The sequence below is a fragment of the Cetorhinus maximus genome, chromosome 2 (assembly GCF_964194155.1).
Source record: "Cetorhinus maximus chromosome 2, sCetMax3.hap1.1, whole genome shotgun sequence".
Classification (NCBI taxonomy): domain Eukaryota; kingdom Metazoa; phylum Chordata; class Chondrichthyes; order Lamniformes; family Cetorhinidae; genus Cetorhinus; species Cetorhinus maximus.
The window spans coordinates 192,121,183-192,144,056 of NC_135880.1; the positions used below are offsets into that span (position 1 = coordinate 192,121,183).

Here is a 22,874-nt window from a genome sequence, read left to right on the forward strand (position 1 = left end):
GAGAAGGTTGATGGGGCAGTAATTGGCCAGGTTGGACTTGTCCTGATTTTTGAGTGCTGGACATACCTGGGCAATTTTACACATAGCTGGGTAGATGCCAGTGCTGTAGCTGTACTGGAACAGCTTGGCTTGGGGCGTGGCAAGTTCTGGAGCACAAGTCTTCAGTAGCATTGATGGAATAATGGCAGGTTCCATAGCCTTTGCACTATCCAGTGCCTTCTTGGACTGAATCGAATTGGCTGAAGACTGGCGTCTGTGATGCTGTGGACCTCCAGAGGAGGCCAATATGGATCATCCACTCAGCACTTCTGGCTGAAGATTGTGGCAAATGCCTCAGCCTTATTTTTTGCACTGATGTGCTGGGCCCCCCATCATCGAGGATGGGCATATTTGTGGAGCTTCCTCCTCCAATGAGTTGTTTAATTGTTCATCACCATTCACGACTGGATATGGGAGGACTGCAGAGCTTAGATCTGATCCATTGGTTGTGGGATCGCTTAGCTCTTTCTATCAATTTCTGCTTTTGATGTTTGGTACACAAGTAGTCCTGTGTTATAGCTTCAGATTGACACCTAATTAGCTCACGTGCTACTGAGCATAGGAGGAGAAAGATTGATTGATTGAACCCTGGCTGGAGAATTGATATAGAAGAGAGAGCATCTTTCTGAGACATTGGGACCAGTTCTGGGGCAGGCAGGACTTGTACAAGATGGATGGGTTGCACCTTAGCAGGGCCAGGACTAACATACGCACAGGGAGATTTGCTAGTGCTGTTGGGGAAGGTTAAGCTAGATTGGCAAGGGGATGGGAGTCTGACAGGAAGCTCAGTTTTAAGGGAAGCAAAACTGGTAACAGGAAGTAGAAAAGTGGTAAGCGAAATAAGAAGGCAGATGAAGTGAAGGCAACTATCAAATAGGATCAGAATATGGAATAATGTTCAAGGCAAAATTAAGGGCCATCCATCTTAATGCAGCATTCACAACAAGGTAGATGATTTGAAGGCACAAATAGAGATAAATGGTCATGATTTAATTGCCATTTCAGAAGCATGGTTACAGAGTGACTGAGATTGGGAACTGAATATTCCAGGATATTTGTCATTTAGGAAGAATAGACAGACAGGAAAAGGAGGTGGGGTATCACTGTTAATAAGGGATGAGATCAGTACATTAGTGAAAGCATCTTAAATTGAAGGTTCAAGATATAGAATCAGTTTGGGTGGACCTAAGAAACAACAGGGGGCAGCAAACATTGGTGGGAGTTGTCCATATGTCACCAAACTGTAGTGATGATGTTGAGCACAGTGTAAATCAGGAAATTAGAGCTGCGTGTAACGTGGGTAATACAGTAATAATGAGTGAATTCAATTTACATATTGACTGGGTAAGCCTAAGTAGCACTAATGCTATGGAGGATGAATTCCTGGAGTGTGTATGAGATGGGTTTCTGGAGCAATGTGCTGAAGCGTCAACTAGGGATCAGGCATTTTAGATTTGGTATCATGTAATGAGAAAGGGCTAATTAATGACCTTGTTGTAAAGGAAGCCTTTAGGAAATAGTGACTGTAACATGATAGAATTTTATAGTACATTTGAAAATGATATAGTTCATTCTGAAACTAGGGTATGAAATCTGAACAAAGGAAACTATGAAGGTATGAGGGGCAAGTTGGGTACTGTGGATTGGGAAAATACACTAAAAAATTGATGGTAAATGGGCAATGGCTAGCATTTAAAGAAATATTACATGGGCTACAACAAATATACATTCCTCTAAGACACAAAAGCCAACAGGAAAGGTGAGTGAACCATGGCTAATAAAAGAAGTTAAAGATTGCTTTAGATCAAAGAAAGTGGCCTATAAGGTTGCCAGAAAAAGTGGTAAGCCCGGGAATTGGCAGCAATTTAAAATCCAGTAAAGGATGACCAAGAAACTGATAGAGAAAGGGGAAAGAGAATATGAATGCAACCTAGCGAGCAATACAAAGACAGATTATGAAAGCTTCTTTAGGTATGTGAAAAGGAAAAGATTAGCAAGCAAATGTGGGTTCATTACAGGCAGAGGCAGGAGGAATAATTATTTTGTGTCTGTCTTCATGAAGGCATAAGGACATAAAGACATAAGAAATAGAAGCAGGAGTAGGCCATTCGGCCCCTCAAGCCTGTCCTGTCTTTCAATAGGATCATGGCTGATCTGCCCCAAGCCTCAACTCCTCTTTCGTGCCAGCTCCTCATAGCCCTCTACTCCCTGATATTTCAAAAATCTGTCTACCTCCTCTTTAAATACTTTCAGTGATCTAGCCTCTACAGCTCTCTCGGATAGAGAATTCCAGACATTCACCACCCTACGATAGAAGAAATTCCTTCACATCTCAATTTTAAATGAGAGTCCCCTTATTCTGTAACTATGTCCCCTAGTTGAAGATTACCCCACTAGTGGAAACATTGGGGGGAACTCCCCTGATCTTGTTGGTAACTGCTCTGGGATCCTTTACCTTCACCTGAGAGGGCAGAGCTCAGTTTAACATCTCATCTGAAAGACGACATATCTGACAATGCAGCACTCCATCAGCACTGCACTGGATTGTCGATTTAGATGATTTGTTCAATTCTTTGGAATAGGTCTTGAATCCATTGGAGTGCCACTTACTGAGCTGGGGATGAAAGTGCACAGATCCCTGAAAGTAGTAGATTAGATCGACAAGGTGGTTAAGAAAGCATATGAAATTTATTAACCATGGCATAGGATATAAGAGCAGGGATGTTATGCTGGAACTATATAAAACATTAATTAGGCCAGAACTTGACCACTATGTAGTTCTGGTCACCTCTTTACAGAAAGGATGTAATTGCACTGGAGAGGGGAAAAAGGAGATTTACAAAGATGTTGACAGAACTGGAAAATTGCAGCTTTGAGGAAAGATTGGATAGGCTGGGGTTGTCCACCTTTGAACACAGGAGGATGAGGAGGGATTTGACTGAGATGCACAAAATTGTGAGGGGCCTGGATAGAGTGGACGGGAGGGGCCTCTTTACTTTAGCAGAGAGGTCAGTGACAAGGGGGCATAGATTTAAAGTGATTGGTAGAAAGATTAGAGGGGAGATGAGGAAAGCATTTTTCTCCCAGAGGGTTGTGGGGGGTCTGGAACTCACTGCCTGAAAGGGTAGTGGAGGCAGAAACCCTCAACTCATTTAAAAGGTGTCTGGATATGCACCTCAAGCGCCATAACCTGCAGAGCTACGGACCAAATGCTAGAAAGTGGGATTAGGCTGGGTGGCTCATTTTTCATTGCCAGCATGGACACAATGGACAGAATGGCCTCTTTCACTGCCGTGAACTTTCCCTGATTCTATGGCTGGCACAGCAGCTATGGTATTATCGTATCCATTACAGCTGTAGGTTAAACCTATCTGAACATATGGAAGTGATCCATCATTGAAGTTTGCTTACGGCTGTCTGCCAATGGTGAGGTTCAGAAAGAACATGAAATATTGTAGTTTTCTGATTTTATTCTCAAAAATTATCTCTTATAGAGAATCAAAGTGATTAACGACTGATCACACTTGTGAACAACGAGTGATCGATCACCCCAAACTCTTTGTGTTATAGTCAAGAAGTTGGCTCATGTTTGTTCGACAGAAGAAAAAGCAAAGGCAGAGACTTTGCAAAGATTTCATTGGCGAGGTGGTTATATAAGCATATTCAGCTTCATGGTAGCAACAGTTCAGGCTGTCATCTCACAGCCCCTCATCCCAACTCCTCTTGTAGCCGTGCCCCCAGATCGAGGTGCCTTTTGAAAGAGTGGTTGTGGGTCTGGTGGATCCTTCAGAGAAATCAGCTCGAGGTCAGCTATGTATATCAATAGTACTGGACTATGCACCCAGATAATCTGAGGCTATTTGGCTGCATAATACTTCATCAAAGAAGTTTTAGTCGTCGTGTTTTCTTAAGATGGGCTGACAATAGAAATCATTAACCAATCAATGCACCCTATTTATATTGGAAGTAACAATAAATTTGTATGAGTTACTATAATTGGAAAATTACAGACTTCTGCAACAGAGTTCAGTGGAGCAGTTCAACTAATCAAATAGTTAGGAAGTTTGTATGGGAACATGGCAAAAATTGGGATAGTCCGTCACCCCCCCCCCCCCCCCCCCCATAATATCCGCAACTCGGGAGGTTTCTCAGTTCTCAGTGGGGTTTTCCTCCTGTTTCTTTCTATGGGGGACACAACCTCACAGTACCCTGGACATGCACAGAGAAACCTGGGGGGAGAAGGTCCCCAAGAGGTTAAACATTGTGGATCATTTTCTCAAAATGAACGAAAGAATGTCTCTGGTGAGGAAAGAAAATATGACCCAACCTCAAGTGAAACAGTAGCTGCATTATAGCCAGGACAGCCACTCTGACACTTTAAAGTGGGCAGTCGGGTGTTGGTTCAAACTCCTTGAATAGGAAGCAAACTGTTTGCTTATTCAGGGACACCCATGACCACTTAGCTGGAGGCCACTCGCCATGGCTTCAGTGCACAATAATATCAGGAGGGATGCACACCATCATAGTTGGCAGACAGACACTACTTTTCAGATGGTGGTACATGTGTAGTAGGAATGCATGGGGGCACATGAGACAAGGATCTAGAAAAGCTCTCGTTGCACTCCCTCATCAAGTTGCAATCACATAATTGGATGGGAGGTAATGCCGGAACATGTCTGCCTGTGTATCCACATTTCAGTGTTTCTCTTGAATATGTTTCCCTGATCTTGAAATATTTTTCACACTAGGTAATATCAGGATTCTGGAGAAGGCCAGCCTTTGTAAAGAATTTGGATCCTGCTAAGGTGCGCATGCTCAATCCCTTTTATATGTATCAAGCTGCAATGGACTTACTGGAAAAACCAGACCTGATTAAACGGGTAAGGGTGTGTTTCTGTTCTGATCTGTAAAAGTAATTGTAAAGTTTCTTGGGAAGTTACTACTAGAGAAACACTAATCTCCCCCAAAAATAGAAAGATTATTAACAGCACAGGAATGATTGTAGATTTTTCATCTGCCTTTCAATAACAACAACTTGTAATTATATTGTGTTTTTAACATAGTAAAACCTCTTAAAGTGCATCACAGGAGAGCGTCAGTCAAGGAATGCTGTGTTGCACGTCAGGATTATTAACTATGTCTCCATTTGGTTATGGAAACAAAAAGACTTGCATAACTTTAGTAATTATAGTTTTGATAATTGTAGGACTGTAGCTTTAAGAATAATCCTGTGTTGTAAGATCACATGATCTGGGTAAATATTGTGAGTGGTGTCCGAGTTGGTACTATTGATTATCAGGCACATGGTTGACAGACAGATACAGTTGGCACTATTGATCGGCAGACACTTCCTAGGTGGAAAGTTTTGTTTCTTTACAAAGGTACTTAGTTGCAACTGCATGTGTGCTTTCACTGCAAACTCTATCTTTACACTACTAACTACTGAGGTAACCCGTGCTACTCTCCTATTGGGTACTAAAGATCATGCGATCTTACTTAACAAGCACTCTTCTTAAAGGTATATTAAATATCAAAGAAAACCATAATTACCACATTCGTCCCCCTTTACTGAGATATACATTTTGGATTTGCAAGTACAATTTTCTTTAGGCAGCAAAATATTCACACAGATAAGTAACTTACAAATTCAGTCTTTCTAGGAGTTTCCTTATGCGTGTAGAACGTCTCAGCTCTAAAAGTTCAGATGCTTTGTCAGAAACCTCCTTTTCAGGAATTGCCTGAACATCAGTTCTTCGGTGGGCACCTGCAGCTCTGTAACCTCAACTCTGACAGGAAAATCAGGCATGTCTGTACTGGGTTGAATACTCTCAACAGGAATCGCTGACCTGGTTGTGAACACTGGTGGAATCAATTTCTTGGTGATTTGTTTCTCTCTTCCTTAGATGATCCACATGTCTCTGTATGACTTGGCCTTCCACCACCACGTGGTAAGATAGAGGTCCAGTCACTGCACTTATTTCATCCAGTAACCACTTTGGTCCTTCTCCAAAGTTCTTCACGGCTATTCCAGTTGTGTCTAGTTTTCTGGCTTCCCTGACTCCTTTCCACCTCAGCGCCACCCTCCCTCTCCCCACCCCAGCCCACCCTGGTGTAAGGGGGGAGGAAGGTGTAAAAGAAGGAGTTTAGAGGATGGAAAGACTCCAGAGAGGGCAAGGAGTCTGGGGGAGGAAGGAGTCCGGAGAGGGGGAGAAGTCCAGGGAGAGGAAGAAGTAAGGGTGGAGGAAAGAGTCAGGAAGGGGGAAGGACTAAGGGCTAAGGGGAGTCCAGGGTGGGGGAAAGGAGTTCCAAGGGGAGAAGGAGCTAGAGTGGGGAATACCCAGGTGAACGTGCAAGGAAGGGACCTGTTGAGTCCAGTGCTGCCTCCTGAGAAGCCAAATAAGGGTGGGCATGGTATGAGGGAATGGTGAGAATGAGAGAGGGCAGAGTGAGGTAGTAGGTTGGGAGTGTTAGGATGTGATGGCATTAGTTGAAGGGATGGCGAGGGTGGTTGGTGGGGACTCAGAGGCAGACATGGACCCTGAGGAGGGAAGGAAGGGGTCGGGGAGGTTAATGTGGATGGGGTGGGATTTTTGGGAAGGAAGGTTAACTTACACGTTCACCTGGACATGCCCAAAGGAAAAGGGTTGCGGCTGATAGGTCACAGGGGGAGGAGTGGAAGGTGGTGCCAGGGGGGTCAACAGTGATTGGGGGGGAAGTAACTGGGTGACTGAGGGAGGGGAAAGGATGGAGGAGCACGAGAAAAACTGTAGCACTACCACGCTTGCTAAATCGAAAGTGAAACGAGAGCCGTGGTGGATGAAATCAGGTGCTGCATGGGAGTGTGATCAGTGGGTGGGTGGAGATGCAGGTCAGCCCAGATGGACAACTGAAAGAGAACCCCAGCAGGCAGCATTGAAAATGCTCAGGACATTGAGGCAAGTGTGACATGGGAAGGATCCACATGTGTGGGAGAGGCTTGCACGAGGCTCCGAAAGGCCCTGCCACACACACACACCCAATTCTCCCTCCAGAATCACTCGTAGACCAGCTGCGTGCAGCTAAACTGCTAGTGGAGCTTGGGGGGCGGGGAATGTATGGTGAGGACTCGTGAAGCCTGTCACTGAAGCTGGAAGACACCATTACACGTTATTCAGTGAAAGTCAATATATTTTCAGATTGGAAAGTGACAAAATGTGTTCACCCGTGCAATCAACTGTGATCAGAATTTCTTAATTTTTGAACGCCTTAGACTTCTAGGTGCTGCCCTGACATCCACAGAAGGGGTGGAGACAGCCTGTGCAATGGTTGGCCCTGTTGCCTCTGACTTTGCCATGGGTCCTCTGGAAAGCCGCAGCCTTGGGGGCCCTGGCTTGATTTGGGTCTCCTCCTGTGGGCCAACTGCTCCATCTGCAGTGACAGAGGACAAGGTTGAGGGGGTCACAGGTAAAATCGGCTTGGAGGGAGAGGACAGCCTCTGAGATTACTGAGTGGATAGCCCAGGGGTGTCCAGCTGCCACTCCTCCTCCCTTCAGGTGCCCGAGGGCCCAGCCCTGACTCCTTGAGTGGAGGAGCACCTGTATGTGGGGTATGTCAAGGTGCCTGGTTTCCCAACCGCATTGCCACTGCAGGAACTCATCCATGGCTACCGCGATGGAGTGCAGGTCTGCACTGTCCACATCCTCACACGTCAGCACAATGGCGCACTCCTCAAAGTGAGTGAGAGGCCTAATGTGGGCCACTCCAACCCGGTCTGGGACCTGTCCCTGCTGCTGTGCTCCTTCATGAAAACAGATGGAGAGAGTGTGAGCAGGACACATGTCACTGCGTGGAATGTTTGTGTGGCGAGCGGAGCCATGGACAGGATGAGGACACGAGTTTAGAGGATATGAGCCTGAGGAAGATGTGAGCATATGTGTGAGAGTTAGTGGTGTTGTCCCTTGACATGTGAGATCTCTGTGGATGTGTGATGGGTTTGTGAGTGTGTGAGTTGAGAGTGATGAGAAGAGTGACTTGCCCTGGCGGAGCGGGTGAGACCATTCATCCTGTTGCAGCAAAGGGCAGCTGTTCTCTTTTGCAGGGCATTGGTGCTGACCACCATTGCCAGCACCTCCCATGCTGGATTAGTGAGGTTGGTGCCCATCCAGTGGCCAGAGCAGGGGTAGAGGACTTCACGGTGGGCCTCCACTGCATTCAAAAGGCACTCAATGGACATGTCATTAAACCTGGGGACTGCAGTCTTCTTGCCTTTCGGGGCCATGTCTTCTTTGCAGCAGTCGTGGGCTGGAAGCACTGAGAGGTGCACGTGCAGCTGGACTTTAAATATGATGCCGAGCGTAATGAAGCAGCAAAGTGATGGCATGGCGGGCAAATGAGAGCCCGCCGGCCATCAAAATGCTGTGTTTCCTGGGAATGCTTAAAGAGGTGGGTTTGGGTCGATACGGCATGAAAAGCCGCCATTGCGGTCAGCAGATAAAACGTCCTTTTTCCTGCCTGCCACTACACTTAGTGTAAACCTGGGATGATTCCACCCAAAGTGACATGTGTTTTTTTCTTTACGTTCATTATTTGGATGTGGGCATGTTTCACGGTTGACATTTTAAAGCTGGTGGTGAGCCTTCTTCTTGAACCACTGCAGCCCATGTGGTGAATTTCCTCCCACTGAGTTGTTGGAGAGGAATTTCCTGGATTTTTGGCTCATGATTTTGGAAGAATGGATGACATTTGTCCATGTCATGATGGTGTGTGACCTGGAGGTGATGTAGTTCCTATGCATATGTTGTCCTTGTCCTTCTGAGTGACAGCGGGAGAGTTTGGAGAAGTGACCCAAAAATTGGTTAAAAATGATCCTTGAGTATATGTTGAGAGCTAAGTAGAAGGAGAGAAATTACATAGGGAATAACAGGAGAGTGGCCATGGCAACTGAATGCCCTGCTCAGAATGATGGGATAAAGAGAGGAAAGGGTTGTACAAAACTCTAGAGTCAGAGGGTCAGAGTGCAAGAGAGGATTAACAAAGGGCATGGAGGATGTGACAGTGTTCAGATTTGTGTGCAACTAATCTTTGGTAACGCCACTAAATGTTTCACTATCTCTCTGGATCACAAGGAAGTTACTGCAACTCAACCTTAAGTACATCCATCCAGAATGTGCCTAAAGACTCTAATTAGTTGTTAAAAGATTCCAGGTTTTTTGCCCCGTTCTATGAATGTTTGTTTTGATCCCTCATTATATTGAATAACTTACTGATAACAAGCTAAATTTGCCTTTTTACTGCTTTGAATCTCTGATCCCTTAACTTTGCATTAAATTCTGAATGTAATTTATGTTCTAGCATTACCTTTTCCAGGCTGATTATAATCTTACAAATCTCTAGAAAATCACCTCTGAGATGCTTCATTTAATGGACAAAAAGAGGCCAAGTTTCTTTGTTCTCTGCTCAAATTCGGACTTCTACACAAACCTCTTTTCAGTAGCGCACTTAATGTCTCAATGTCTTCCATATATCTCGACGTCCAGAACTGGACCCATCAGGATTCATTCTCTTGGCTTTATTGATTGTTGTTCTGGCACTGGTTGGGCTGAACTTCCAGTCGACTAAGGTACCTGGGTTTCTTAAAACTTCATCCTGACCATTCACCCCCATTCATGGAGTTTGTGTGTTTCCCATTTCTCCTTCCTATGTGTATTACTTTACACTTGTCCAAATTAAATTTCACCTCATCTCAAAGAAGCTCCCATATCTCCTCCATTACAGAAGTTGCCTTCAGAAAGTCTCAATTCCTCTTTTATATCAAATATTAGTTGTCTATTAATGACTATTTACTTGCGACAGACAGGTTGTGGTGGCCGAGCAGTTTGACACTGGATTAAGTTGCAGTTGAAACAGAAATATAATATTTTTGGCACAGAAGGAGGCCATTATGCCCATCATATCTGTGCTGCAAACCATTGATGGGCATTTGGATTTGAGTTGAACACGTGTTCAAATCCCACCATCACCAGTTTTGAAATTGAATTCAGTAAATTTGGTCATTTGTCGCTGACACCAGAATAAATTTGAAGCTGATGGATTGCCAGAAAAAGCGTATTACTTCATAATATCCTTTAGAGGAGGGAATTTGCCGCACCTACCTCGTGTAGCCTACACGTGACTCCAGTCATGCACGGTGCGCTTGACTCTTAATTTCCTCAGAGCAACTAAGGTTGGACGATAAATGTTTCCTTGCCTTGTCTACAACCCAGGACAAATAAAAATAAAACAGGAATGTGTCCAATTCTGCAGTGCTGGTCTCGTATGTGGTACACAACTTCTCTCCATTGTCATAATTCTTACCTCTCTTTATTATGAGGATTGCTCATCAGAACGTTCCTCAGAAGACTGAAATTTGCCCTTTTATGTTATCTTCTTCCTCCTGATATCCATTTTGCCTTGAAGTCAAAACTCATTATAACTCATTGAATCTCGAAATCACAGATCTTTTTACATGCTCAAACCCTTTGTCTTCATTCAATCAAGAAACTTGCAACCCAAGTCACCTATTCATGGCTTAATTCTTGCTTTTTTTGAACCTTTTTCCTTCCCAACTGTCCTGTCTTTTGGGCCTTTGTTCTATATTGGAGTTTCTTCATTTCAACTGTCCCACTTTTCGTTTCTTGATGCCTCCACACTCTTCATTCTTTGTCTCTCATACTCATTTTATCATTTGAAATTTCCCTCATTCCCTTTTGGTCTTCTTTGTTCTCTCTCTCCCTCATACACTCTTTCCCATGTCATATTCTCACTCTGTTAATGCCTTTAGCTTTATTACATACTTTAATCTATTTTTTTTCTACACCCACAGAGAGGGTCTCATCCAACCACTGGGTTTTTAGCCGTCACGCTGGGCCTGAACTATTGCGATGAAGTCCATGTCGCTGGATTTGGTTATCCACTGAATCAAAAAGATGGACTGATTCATTATTTTGATCAGCTAAAAATGACACAGATGTCTGTAAGTATCAGATGGAAACAATTCCTGTGGATGGTTTCATGTTCTACCTGAACATTTTACTTTTGTGGGACTGCCCTTGATATACTTGAGCAGCAGAGAGACCTCGACAGTAATAGTAGAACCCCTGGATATCCAGGTACTCAAGATGTACTGGGTTAACACTAGTTGAAGTGAATTTTGCTTTGGATTTTAAATTCCTTTATTTTGAAGTCTGGTGAAATACTCTAGGTTATTCAATTCAGTCAGTGCAACCTACATCCAATAAATAATCTAAAATCAAAAAGTACGTGACCAAATATCCACTTCACTAGATGATGCTGCTCAATTTAAATAATCTCTCTGTGTCCTGCAGTAGAGCCCAGGATTGAACCTCTCTTGTTGAAGACCCTCTGTCTTTGCCAGACATTTGCAGCCAGCCTTCCTGGATCCCCAGGGACAGGCGGCGATGGAAGGGCTACCTACACAACCAGCGTGGGTTTGTTCAGTGATATCAATGGAGAAACCCACATGGGTTGTGCAGGTACTATCCCACGGCGCCATTCACTCCCGGAGAACCTATGTAGTCAACAGGGCACTACACAAACAAATTTCCCTCCCTCCGTTTCCAAAAGCGTATCTGCCCCTCTGCTATCTGTGTTCCGTACTTAAAAAAGATTTTCTCCCTCTGCCCATCTCACAGGCTAACCAAGATCAAAGGGTTTTCCAAATCCATGGTTAGAAATGTCTTTCCAAATATCCCGACAAACTACTAAATTATTGATTGTTTGTGCCGGGGAGTGAAAACTTCTGATTATCATATTAACCACTTTTCATCTCATTGCCCTCTTTTTGTACTCATGGGCCAGGATTTTTCACGCGCCCGACCCGCTCGAGCGTAAAATGCCACGTGATGACCTCGGGTGAGAATCCTGACGTCATCGCACACTCACTCAATATTTCGGTCAGCGGACGCGCGCGGGAGTCGGCAGCATGCCCGCCAACAATTAAAGGACCTGTTCAGGCAGGCGAAAAGGCCAAGCGGCCTTTGCACTTCTTAGGAAACCTCATTCACGGGCAGGGTAAGGTTTCCAACAGCAATTAAAAACAAACTATAAATTTTAACACCTTAGAACATGTCCCTGCTCATGTGACAGAGTCACACGAGGAGACATGTTTTTTTAACAAGTTAAAATTGTTTATTTTTAATTCTTAAACTCTTCATCTCCCTGAGACAGCTCTGTGCCTCAGGGAACTTTTCCAGCGCGCACCCACACGCGTGCACGAAGTTGCTCTCTCAGCCTCCTCCCCTCCTCCCCACAACACACAGGCAGCGCTGAGCGCTGCAGCATGCATTTTACGCAGGGCGGGCCTTAATTGTCCTGTCAGCATGAAATGCGGTCCGGCCATGATCAGGGTCCGGCTTCCTGACCGCTCCCACCCGCCTCCGGTAATGGGATTGGCAGCTCAGGATTTGCATCTTTTTCTTTCCTTCTCTATCATCGTTCTTCATCATCATTAAGACGTTGTGACTCAGAGCATGATTCTTGCTTGATTGGATGCCTATCTAGACCTAACTGGGTGTTCATTGGGTAGCTCTTCACTCCTGAGTCAGAAAGTTAAGCGTTTGAGCCCCACGTCAGAGACTTGAGCGCATAATTCAGCCAATGGAGTACTGAAGGAGTGCTGCACTGTCGGAGATGCCATCTTTTAAATGAAACATTCAACCGAAGTCCGGTCTGCCCTCTCGGGTGGATGTAAAAACTCCCATGGCCCTATTTTGAAGAAGAGGAGGGAAGATATCTCCAGTGTTCTGGCTGATATTTATCCCTCAAGTTACATAATTGAAAAATCTGATGATCTGGGCATTATCACATTGTTGTTTGTTGGAGCTTGCTGTGTACCAAGTTAGATGTAATGTCTTCTACATTATAACAGTGATTACATTTCCAAAGGATTTGGCTGTAAAAGACTTTGGGCAGAATTTTCTGGCTGACGTGCGGGTGGTGGAGCCCGCACATCAGTGCTTAAAATGTCGCGCATTGACGTCACGCGAGTGTCCCAACGTCAGCGTGTGGCATCGCGATATTTTGGTCGGTGGGCGCGCACAGCAATGGGACGCGCGCCCGCCATTAATTAAAGGCCTCGTTAAGGCATTTAACTTGCCAATTGTCGAGGATTTTGAGGGACCCGTGCGAACTTCGGGTCGGCGCATGGGCCCAACGGGCAGGCGGGTAGGAGATTTTTTAATAAAACTCATGCACTGGCGGGATATGTGGACTCAGAGGGGTTGTTCATGTTTTCCACGAAGTTTTAATTGCAGAAAGTGTTTTAAAGTTGCCTGTTTGATTGTTAGCAGTTCACATCGATTTCCAAGAGCTTTTTGTGTACTTTGAAACCAGTCTGCAGACAGTAATCTTTCTCGGGCCTGCAGCTTTCCAGAGGCCTCCATTTAGCCTGGGGGTATGGGTTCTGACATCTCCACTGGAGGCAGCTCCCCTGAGGAGGAAGGGAGGGATAGAATAAGGAGGAGGCCAGGGCTGGACAATCAGCCTCCAGGAGACCCACCTTTGGGAGGACAGGCGCAGGCACAAGGGGTGCAGGGCCAAGAGGTTGTCCAAGGTGCAAGGGACCGCAGAAGATGCCATTATCCTGCTGCCAGGGTATACAGGTGGCGAAGCAGCTACCTCAATATGACTGAGGTACAGTGCTAAAGGAGGCTCCGACTCTCAAGGGAGACAGTCACCTATATCTGTCAGATGATTGGCGCTGAGATCTCTCCTAACTGTGTGGGTGGACACCCCATGCCAGCGGCTCTGAAGCTCACAGTTGCCCTCCACTTCTATGCCTCTGGCTCCTTCCAGGGCTCAGTGGGTGATCTTTGCGGTGTCTCCCAATCAGCTGTCCACACTTGTGTCAAGCAGGTTACAGACGCTGTGTTCAGACGGGCATTGACCTTCATCGACTACCGCTGCGACCAGGCATGTCAGACACAGCGAGCCAGAGGCTTTGCCGTGATTGATAGGTTCCCCCGCGTCCAGGGTGCTATAGACTGTACACATGTGGCCATCAAGGCACCAGCGGGTGAGCCCGGTGCCTTCATCAACAGGAAGGGCTTCCACTCCATGAACGTGCAGATAGTGTGTGATCACAGGATGTAGATTCTACAAGTCTGTGCAAGGTACCCAGGCAGCTCCCACGACGCCTACATCCTCAGACACTCCCAGGTGCCGGGGCTCTTCAGTGCTCTGGCTCGGCTGGATGGATGGCTGGTGGGTGACAAGGGCTATCCCCTCAGAAGGTGGCTCATGACGCCTCTCCACCATCCAAGAACAGAAGCTGAGCAGCGGTACAATAGGAGCCACGCCTCCACAAGGGCTGTGGTGGAGAGAGCCATCGGTCTTCTCAAGATGTGCTTCCGTTGCCTGGACCGCTCATGGGGCGCACTCCAGTACCCCCCAGATCGCTTCTTTGTGATAGTGGTAGCGTGCTGCGCTCTGCACAATCTTGCGCTGGAAAGGGGGGACGCAGTGGACGATGAAGACCTTGACGCAGTGGATGAGGCTGCACATGATGAATCCAGCAGTGGCTCAGAGGATGAGGAAGCACAGGGCGATGATGAGGGGCAGCACACCGACCCACTACTACACCAAGGAGGCAGGGACGCCCAGGACACTTTAATCCAACGAACCTTCAGCTAGCTCCACACACATGGATCTGCAGGACTAGCATTGCCTGGCACTGCCACACGTGGCACTTAGGTGCTACATCTTCCACCTCATCAGCTGCAACTAAGGGCTTAGTACAGAAACATCAATGTCCACTCAAACACTCATGATATGCCTGTGAAAAAGAAAAATGCAGCACAAAGGAAACACCCTCAGCCATGGTCAGAAAAGTGGACTTTATTATGTCCAAAATATAACAGAAACTTCACCATTGCAAACATAAATATATTGTTCCCTAATCTAGGGCCAACACAAAATCACCAGTGACAAGCCCGTGGAGTGCCTAACATGCCTTATGCTTTCGTTTGCGGGTGCTATGTCTTGATGCCGCCCCATCGCTCAGAGTGGCTTGTGAGCCAGCCTGCTGACCCTGCTCTCCTGTTGGCCTCGATGACCTTGGCGGCCATCCACTGGCCCGTGGAGCCTGTGCTGGCCCCGCTTGGGAGGGAGTAGCCAGTTCCAGAACTGGCACCTCCCCAGTTGTCGCAGCCTCAATGGAAGCAACGGTCACTGGCAGAGGGGCGGAGGAGCTGCTGCCCTCATCCGGAGCGCCCTGAGAGGAGCTCCCAGCGATGACGGGCAGCTGTTGCGCCAATGTGAGGTCACATTGGACCTCCCTGCTCACCGCAGATGGATGGGCACCGAGCGGCGACACTTGGTACCCAGAACATCTCCCACATTGGGAATGACCACCTGTGGCCATTAGCGCTGCGAGGGCTTGCAGGTCAGAGCACAACCCAATCAGAAGAGTCTCAATCCGATTGAAGCCCCTCTCCATGAGAGTCGCCAATCTCTCAGTGGAGGAAGCCTGAAACTCTGTCCTGAGGTACATGCCTGCAGTGACACTCTGCCTGGACTCCTCCACCACAGAGACTAACTGAACCATACCCTCATGCAACCCTGCCAGATGCAAATGCGATTGCTGCTGCTTGTCCTGCAGCTGCTGCAATGGGGACATCTCCAGAGGCACGTCATCAGTGCCGGACTCAGCATGTGCCTGGTCCCCTTCAGCCCTCCGGCTGCTGACGCCATCGGCACTCTCTGACCCTACCATCTCCTCCAGCGATTGTGAAGTGCCCTCTCCGCTGTGACCCGGGAAACTAGCCGATGGTAAATTCCCCACCGAGGTGTTTGTGTCTGCACTGGTGCCTGGCTGGCTGAAATGATGTGACGCAAGTTGCACGTCTTGGGCCTCAGGTGTGGAGGGGGGGCTGCGGTGTCTTTGGGCGCGGCCAAGTGGTGGTGATGCTGAAATTAACAACAAGGACAGTGCATCAGTTAGCGTTCAGTCAGTAACACCTTTAATCCCTTTCCCCCCCAGCCTCATAAGTCGCTCACCCTTCAAGAACCTAAGGAGACGAACACTGGTGAAGTGGAAAAGAGTCAAGAGGAAGCCCAAACATTAGACACGCATACAGACAGGCTGGTCAGATGGCCTCAGGAATGCCACATGGCATGTTATGTACCATTGGAGTGGGGAGAGTGCAGAGGTACCTGACCTGGATGCATGCTGGCCTGGATAGTTGCGGGGCTGAGGGAACATTGCAAACACTTGCAACATTTGCCGTGGATCACAGGAGATTGATGGGTCACATTATTGACCTTCATACCGTTATGAAGGGCATAGACCGGGTGGACACAAGGCAACATTTCCCCTTGGTGCAGGGATGACTAACGTGGTGGTATTTATCTAAGTTGAGTGCCATGAGCTTCACAGCTGAGGTGCTGAGGACCTTTTGGACAGAGTAATGTGGGGCGCACTGGCTGAAAGGGTAGTGGAGGTACAAACCCTCCTAAGATGCAAATAAGTCTCTGGATGTGCAGCAGCAATGCCATGGCATGTTAGGCCATGGGGATAGTGGTCAGAAATGGGATAAGGTGACTTTGGAAGGTGGTGGAGACGCGATTCCTCAAGGGGACGAGGGACCTTTGTGTATGACCCACACGTCAGAGTGTCTCAGTCTGTGAATGAGCAGTGTTTCAGCATTAACGATTGCAGCAGCCATCAGTGGTTTGGATGCTGGGGAGACAGAGTGAATGGGACTGTGGCCCTCAAATACCTGACCGCTGAACCCGAGCCTCGCCGCCACTTGCTGCCCTGGCTCCCTGCCTCCTCCCCAGCTCCATGGCCTGCTCCTCAAAGGTCATGAGGCACTGGAGTTGGGCGTGCCCACCTACAGTCCTCTGGCGCTCCCGCTGATTGTGTTCACTTTTTGCCTGCAGAACAGAGAAGAGGATTTATTGGGGCTGATCGCTCATGTACTCTGCACTCGCACGCCGCACCCCAACCACAGTGGCCCATCTGAGGCCTCCAGCGGCTCCTGTCCACACTACTGGTGATCAGTCACCAGAAGATAGTACGGCTGCTCCCAACCCCCTCCCCCAACGGCCACCTTGGACACATTCGCCGTCCATCACTTTGAATAGCACACGGGTCTTAGCGCCCATGGCAAGGAGGCGCAACTAGGTGTGGCGCCGATGCCAGCAGATGGCTCTTGGCCACGACACCTTGAGGCTCCCCTTCCACCATCTCATCACCATCAATAAGACATGCGTTGGAGTTCTGAGTATGTGTCTAGCTGCCTCCGCTGCAGGTTGCCCCCAGACTACTCAAATGTGACAAACAACATATGCTGCAGAGAGAACCCATCTTCTCCTCAACCACTAAGGCTGATGTAAGCATGGTCACTATCTGTTTGCCCACCCAGCGTGTGCCAAATGCCCAATGCAGTGACAACAGCAAGACATGGGGGCGGGGGCTCAAAGGCTAAGGCTACCTGCTGAGTTAAATGGCCAAGGCCAACATGGTCCTCACCCTTCCAGAGCGCAACAAATCATTGAATCTCTTGCAGCACTGGGTGCCTGTGCGCCGCACATCACCATTGGCGCTGACAGCATCACCAACCTCCTCCCAAGCCTGCCTGATGACATGGGGGGATATCCTCCTCCCATCCTCGGGATACAATATATCCCGAAGGCTGGACACCTCTTGGAGGAGGACAGCAAGGCATGCATCGGAGAAGCGAGGGGCACAGCTGGCATCTCCTGCAGCCTGCCCCCCTCCTCCTGCTCATGCTCCTGTCCAACCACAGCTGCCTCTCCCTCTCCCTGAGTGGCCATGGTGCACTGCCTCGAACAGGCTGCCTGGCCACTCTTTATACAGGCTGCAGGCTCCCCATTGGAACCAGCAGTCTGAGGCCGCCCGCCCCCACGGCTATTTTCCCGTACTCCATGGGAGTCGCTAACCCACTGGGTAGGCCTTAATTGGCCCGCCCGCGGAACATAGCAGCGGGGCCCGTTTCGTCGGCGGCAATCGGCTGCCCGCCCGCTGCCAAGCCGGTCAGGTCCATCCGCCTGACAAGGGCAAAATTCTGCCTTTTGGGTTGTTCTGAGGTCATGAATGATGTTGCATGAGTGCAAGTTTTTCTTTTCTTCAACTCAAGGCTGTTGTGTTGTGTGCAGCAAAAGTTTGTGAATTGAAGAAAACAAGAGAAATGAGAAGAAAGAATAGAGATTTCTAGCTGAGCAGTAGTTGTATTTGCATTGGTTGCATTCCCCACATGTGGACTGTAATGCGGCAGTTCCCAGCTTCAGGATGGTGGAACCTCCAGCAGAATGGTGTAAGCGTCCATCTGTAGCAGCTCGTGCCTTTCCTCCTGTTGGAGGACCCTCACAGAAATTCCAGAGCTTTAATGTAGAAAAATGTCCTGAGGTGCTTCACAGACACATTCGGAAAAAATATTTGCTGAGGGAAGGTTAGAAGGAGTGGACAAAGCCTGGGTCAGAGGCATGGGCTCTAAGGAGGGTCATTAAAGGAAGAGAATGAGGTGCAAAAATAAAAGGGCTTGGGGAGAGAAATCCAGAGTGTGGAGCCTGGGCAGATGCTGGCGTAGCCTCTATCAGCCAGGAAAAGGGAGGGACATTTACACGCGGAACAGTGTCTTTGGGCCGGGGTGGTTGTAGGCTGGAGGAAGTTACAGGATTAGGGAAGGGACATCCCATGGAGGGACTTAAACACAAGGATGTGAATTTTAAATCTGAGGCATTAGGACTGATGGTGACTGGGAGTAGGTGTAGGATAGGATATGGGCAGCAGAGCTTTGGATGAACCAACATTCATGAAGGATGGTGAATGAAATCACAGAGCATCACAGAATGAGACGCACAAAACGAAACCATTCGGCCCATTGTGTCTGCGCCAGCTCTTTGATAAGACCATCCAATCCCATTGCCTTACACTATATTTTAAATAAAGATGGAGAGAAGGTTCGAAATTGAAATCCCAGAATCACAGAATTTTGACGGCACAGAAGGAGGCCCTTCGGCCCATCGTGCCTGCACTGGCTCTCCAAATGAGCATTATGTCCTAGTGCCATTGCCCTGCCTTTTCCCCATATCCCTGCACATTGTTTCATTGAGGAAAAGCAAGGGTCCCAATACTGACCCCTGGGGAACTCCACTACAAACCTTCCTCCAGCCTCAAAAATACCCATTGACCATTATTTCCTGCTTCCTACTTTTCAGCCACGGGCAGGATGATGGTTTCCTGGAGAGTTTAAAAATGAAACAAAAGTTTTTATTAAAATACATAAACATGTCCCAGCTGATGTGACATTGTCATGAGGGGGCATGCCTGAGTAATTTCTTTTTTCTTTCTTTCAATTTATGAGAATGAAATTAATCTACCCGAGGCAGATCCTTGTGTGCATGTGTGAAAGGGCGCAGGCCCCGACTCTCCCTCCTCCTCCCCCGGCCCGCACAGGGAGCGCTGAGCACTTCCGGGTGTGCGTCACGCTGGGTGGGCCTTAATTGACCCGCCCGCGTAAAATGGCAGCGCGCAGCTGATCGCGGGCAGCGATCGGCCTGCTCGCGCCCACTCCCGCCCAGCCCGCCTGACGGGGAGAAAATTCTCCCCTTGGAATTATTGACCTCTGGCTCTTTTTAAAGTCAAGAGGATAAAATTCCAACACTTAATAGCCGAATCTCCAGAGAATGCACACAAGGTCCAGGTTTCTATTGTGCAGTTGTCCAGCAGATATGACAGTGAATAGTTGGGTGTGGAGATAAGAAGAACTTAGATGAGGGTTTCAGTGGCTCTTGGGCTGAGGTAAGAGCAGAAATGGAAGTAGGTGGTTTTTCTGATGAAGTGGTACAGGGTCAAAAGCACAGCTGTAGGTCAAACAGTATGTTGAGGATGTGAACCCCCTATTTCAGCCTGAGATAGCGGCCAAAGTGGACGATGGAGTCGGTAACGGAGGTGTGGACTTTATGATGAAGGCAGAAGATGTGACATTGGTCCGTCCATTCTTTAGCTGGAGGAAATAAGGGCTTATCCAAAACCAGGCATCGGATAGTCTAGCATTACAGAAGAAACGAAAGGATCAAGAGAGATAGTGGCAAGATACACCTGCCTGTTATCAGGGGATATGTGGAAGCTGAGCCCATGATGCTTCCAAAAGATTTTGATTTGGACCAAGAAAGGGACGCAAGGATGATCCCACTGCAGAGGCAGTGGTGCTGGTTTGATAAGAAGCAGCTGCTGTAGATTTATTTTTTTATTTGTTCCCAGGATGGCAGCATAGTTGGCAAGGTGCACAGTGACAGCAGTGTGTACCATATACAAGATGCACTGCAGCAACTCACCAAGATCATTTGACAACACCTCCCAAACTTGAAACCTCTACCACCTAGAAGGCCAAGGACAGCAGATGCATGGAAACATCACCACCTGTAAGTTCCCCTCCGGGCCACACACCATCCTGACATGGAACAATATCGCTGTTCCTTCGCTGTCGCTGGGTCAACATCCTGCAACAGCCTTCCTTGCAGCACTGTGGGTGTACCTACATCACGTGGATTGCAGCGCTTCACCACCTTCTCAAGGGCATTTAGGAATGGGTAACAAATGCAGCCTAGCCAGCAATGGCATGTCCCATGAATGAATAAAAATAAATTACTTAACCACAAAGCTACGGCTGTCATCGTCATAAAAGAAATTGGTGATTCCTAATTCACTTTAATCTCTTGTGGTTTATGTATTTCCTCCATGCCAACATTTTAAATCCTGTTTAGAAATTTATCTTGGATCTTTTATGTACACAGCCTGCTCTGTACACCTGAGTGTAATGATGCTGACTTTTGGAACTACTTGTTTTTTAGATTTTATGCTGCATTACCAATGATGCGATTGAAACTTTTCGAATGCAGGAGACCGAATCTGGTTACTTTAAAGTCCTACATAACACTGTTCTTTTAAGTGACTACGTCCTCAGTCCCTGATTTAATAGTAGTTTTCAAATATCCCTGTTCTCAGTCTAGTTGCATTAAAATCAGTTTGAAGTTTGAGTCTTGTTCACAGGGCGAGGCAGAAAATTGGGTGCACTCTTAACAGGAGAGTGCACGCTCATCCCTATTCCATTTTATAGGCCAAAATTTTCCGTTTGGTGGGCGGGCAGAGCAGGTGCTGATGCGGGCAGGCGGGGACCCGATCACCGCACGCGATGGGTTCCGCGCCGCCATTTTGGCCCACCCAATTAAGATCCGCCCAGCGCATTTCCGACTCCCATGATAGCGGGAGTGTGCGGGCTGCGGCAGGCGTGCTAAGGCCGCCGAGTCCAATGGCGACCCGGCAGTCTGTTTAAAAGAAGGCCTGGCAGCCTCCTGTAGGCTGCTCGCGATGGTCACCTGGAGATCCAACCGTAGGGGGTCTGCTCAGCAGAGCACTCTGGAGGGAAGGGCAGAGGAGCAGGGCAGGCTGCAGGATCTGCCCCAGGAGCAGGCCAGGCTGCAGGGTCTGCCCCAGGAGCAGGCCAGGCAGGAGGGTAGGCCAGCGGGGGGTGCCAATGTGTCCCTCGCTTTTCTGATGATTGCCTTGCTGCCCTCCTCGAGGAGGTGGCAGCACGGCGGGAGGTGCTGGTTCCCCAGGATGGGAGGAGGAGGCCCCCCCACATGACAAAACGTGCCTGGGAGGAGGTGGCAGAGGTGGTGAGATCCCGCAATGTGGTGCAGCGCATCTGGATCCAGTGCCGCAAGCGCTTCAACGATTTGTTGTGCTCTGGAAGGGTGAGGACAATGTTGGCCAGCAGATTTAACCCAGCAGATAGGCTTAGCCTTTGAGGCCCCCCCTCAAGTCTTACTGTCGTGACTGCACTGACTCATGTTGGGCATTTCTCGTACACTGGGTGGCCAAGCAGATAGTGCCCATGCTTACATCAGCCTCAGTGGTTCATGAGGAGATGGGTTCTCCCCCACACCATGTGTTGCTCTTAGTCGCACATGACTAGTCTGGGGGCAACCTGCAGGAGATGCAGCTCGGCGCATACTCAGAACACCAACACATGTCCTATTCACGGTGATGAGATTGTGGAAGGGGAGCCTCAAGGTGTCATGGCCAAGAGCCGTCTGCTGCCCTCAGTACTGCACCTAGTTGTGCCTCCTTGCTATGGGAGTTAAGACCGTGTGTTTCCTAAAGTGATGGACGCAGAATGTGCCCAAGGTGGCCGTTGGGGGGGGTTGGGAGTAGTCGTACTATCTTTTTGTGACTGATCAGCAGTAGTGTGGAGAGGAGGCACTGGAGGCCTGGTATGGGTCACTGTGGTTGGGTTGCGGCGTGCACGTGCAGAGTTCATGTGGGATTAGCCGCAATGAATGGTCTTCTCTGTTTTCCACATGAAGAATGCTCACAATGTATGTGAGTGTTTGCGGACTGGAGGCGGCCAGGCCCAGTTCCTGATTTTGAGCCGTTTCGAGCAGGAGGCCCTGGAACTTGAGAGGCGCCATGTGCCCAGGTCCACAGGTGTCGGTGAGTCTGGGGTGGAACGGCCAGGTGTTTGAGGTCAACAGTGACATCCACTCTGTCTTCCCACCATTCATAGCACTGATGATTGTTGGAATTGTTATAGCAACATTGCTCATTCACAGACTGATAGAGTCGGATGTGTGGGTCATAGACAAAGGTCCCTCAGCCCTTCGAAGATGCACGTATCAACCACCTTCCAAAGTCGCCTTATCCCATTTCTGACCACTATCCCCAGGGCCTTGTCTGCCATGACATCACAACTGCACATCCAAATATTTATTACATGTTAGGAGGGTTTCTGCATCCACCACCCTTTCAGCCAGTGTGTCCCACATTACCGTGT

The 22,874-nt window shown here is 48.2% G+C and overlaps 1 protein-coding gene across 1 annotated transcript in view; it reads left to right on the forward strand.

Annotated features, from left to right (window-relative positions):
• LOC144691533 (CMP-N-acetylneuraminate-beta-galactosamide-alpha-2,3-sialyltransferase 4-like) overlaps positions 1-22,874 on the forward strand; it is a 64,856-nt gene that overhangs the window by 37,773 nt on the left and 4,209 nt on the right. Inside the window, exons 4-5 of the mRNA XM_078559702.1 lie at positions 4,788-4,919; positions 10,880-11,029. Of these exons, the coding sequence (XP_078415828.1) occupies positions 4,788-4,919; positions 10,880-11,029 (282 nt within the window). The remainder of the gene's footprint in view (positions 1-4,787; positions 4,920-10,879; positions 11,030-22,874) is intronic.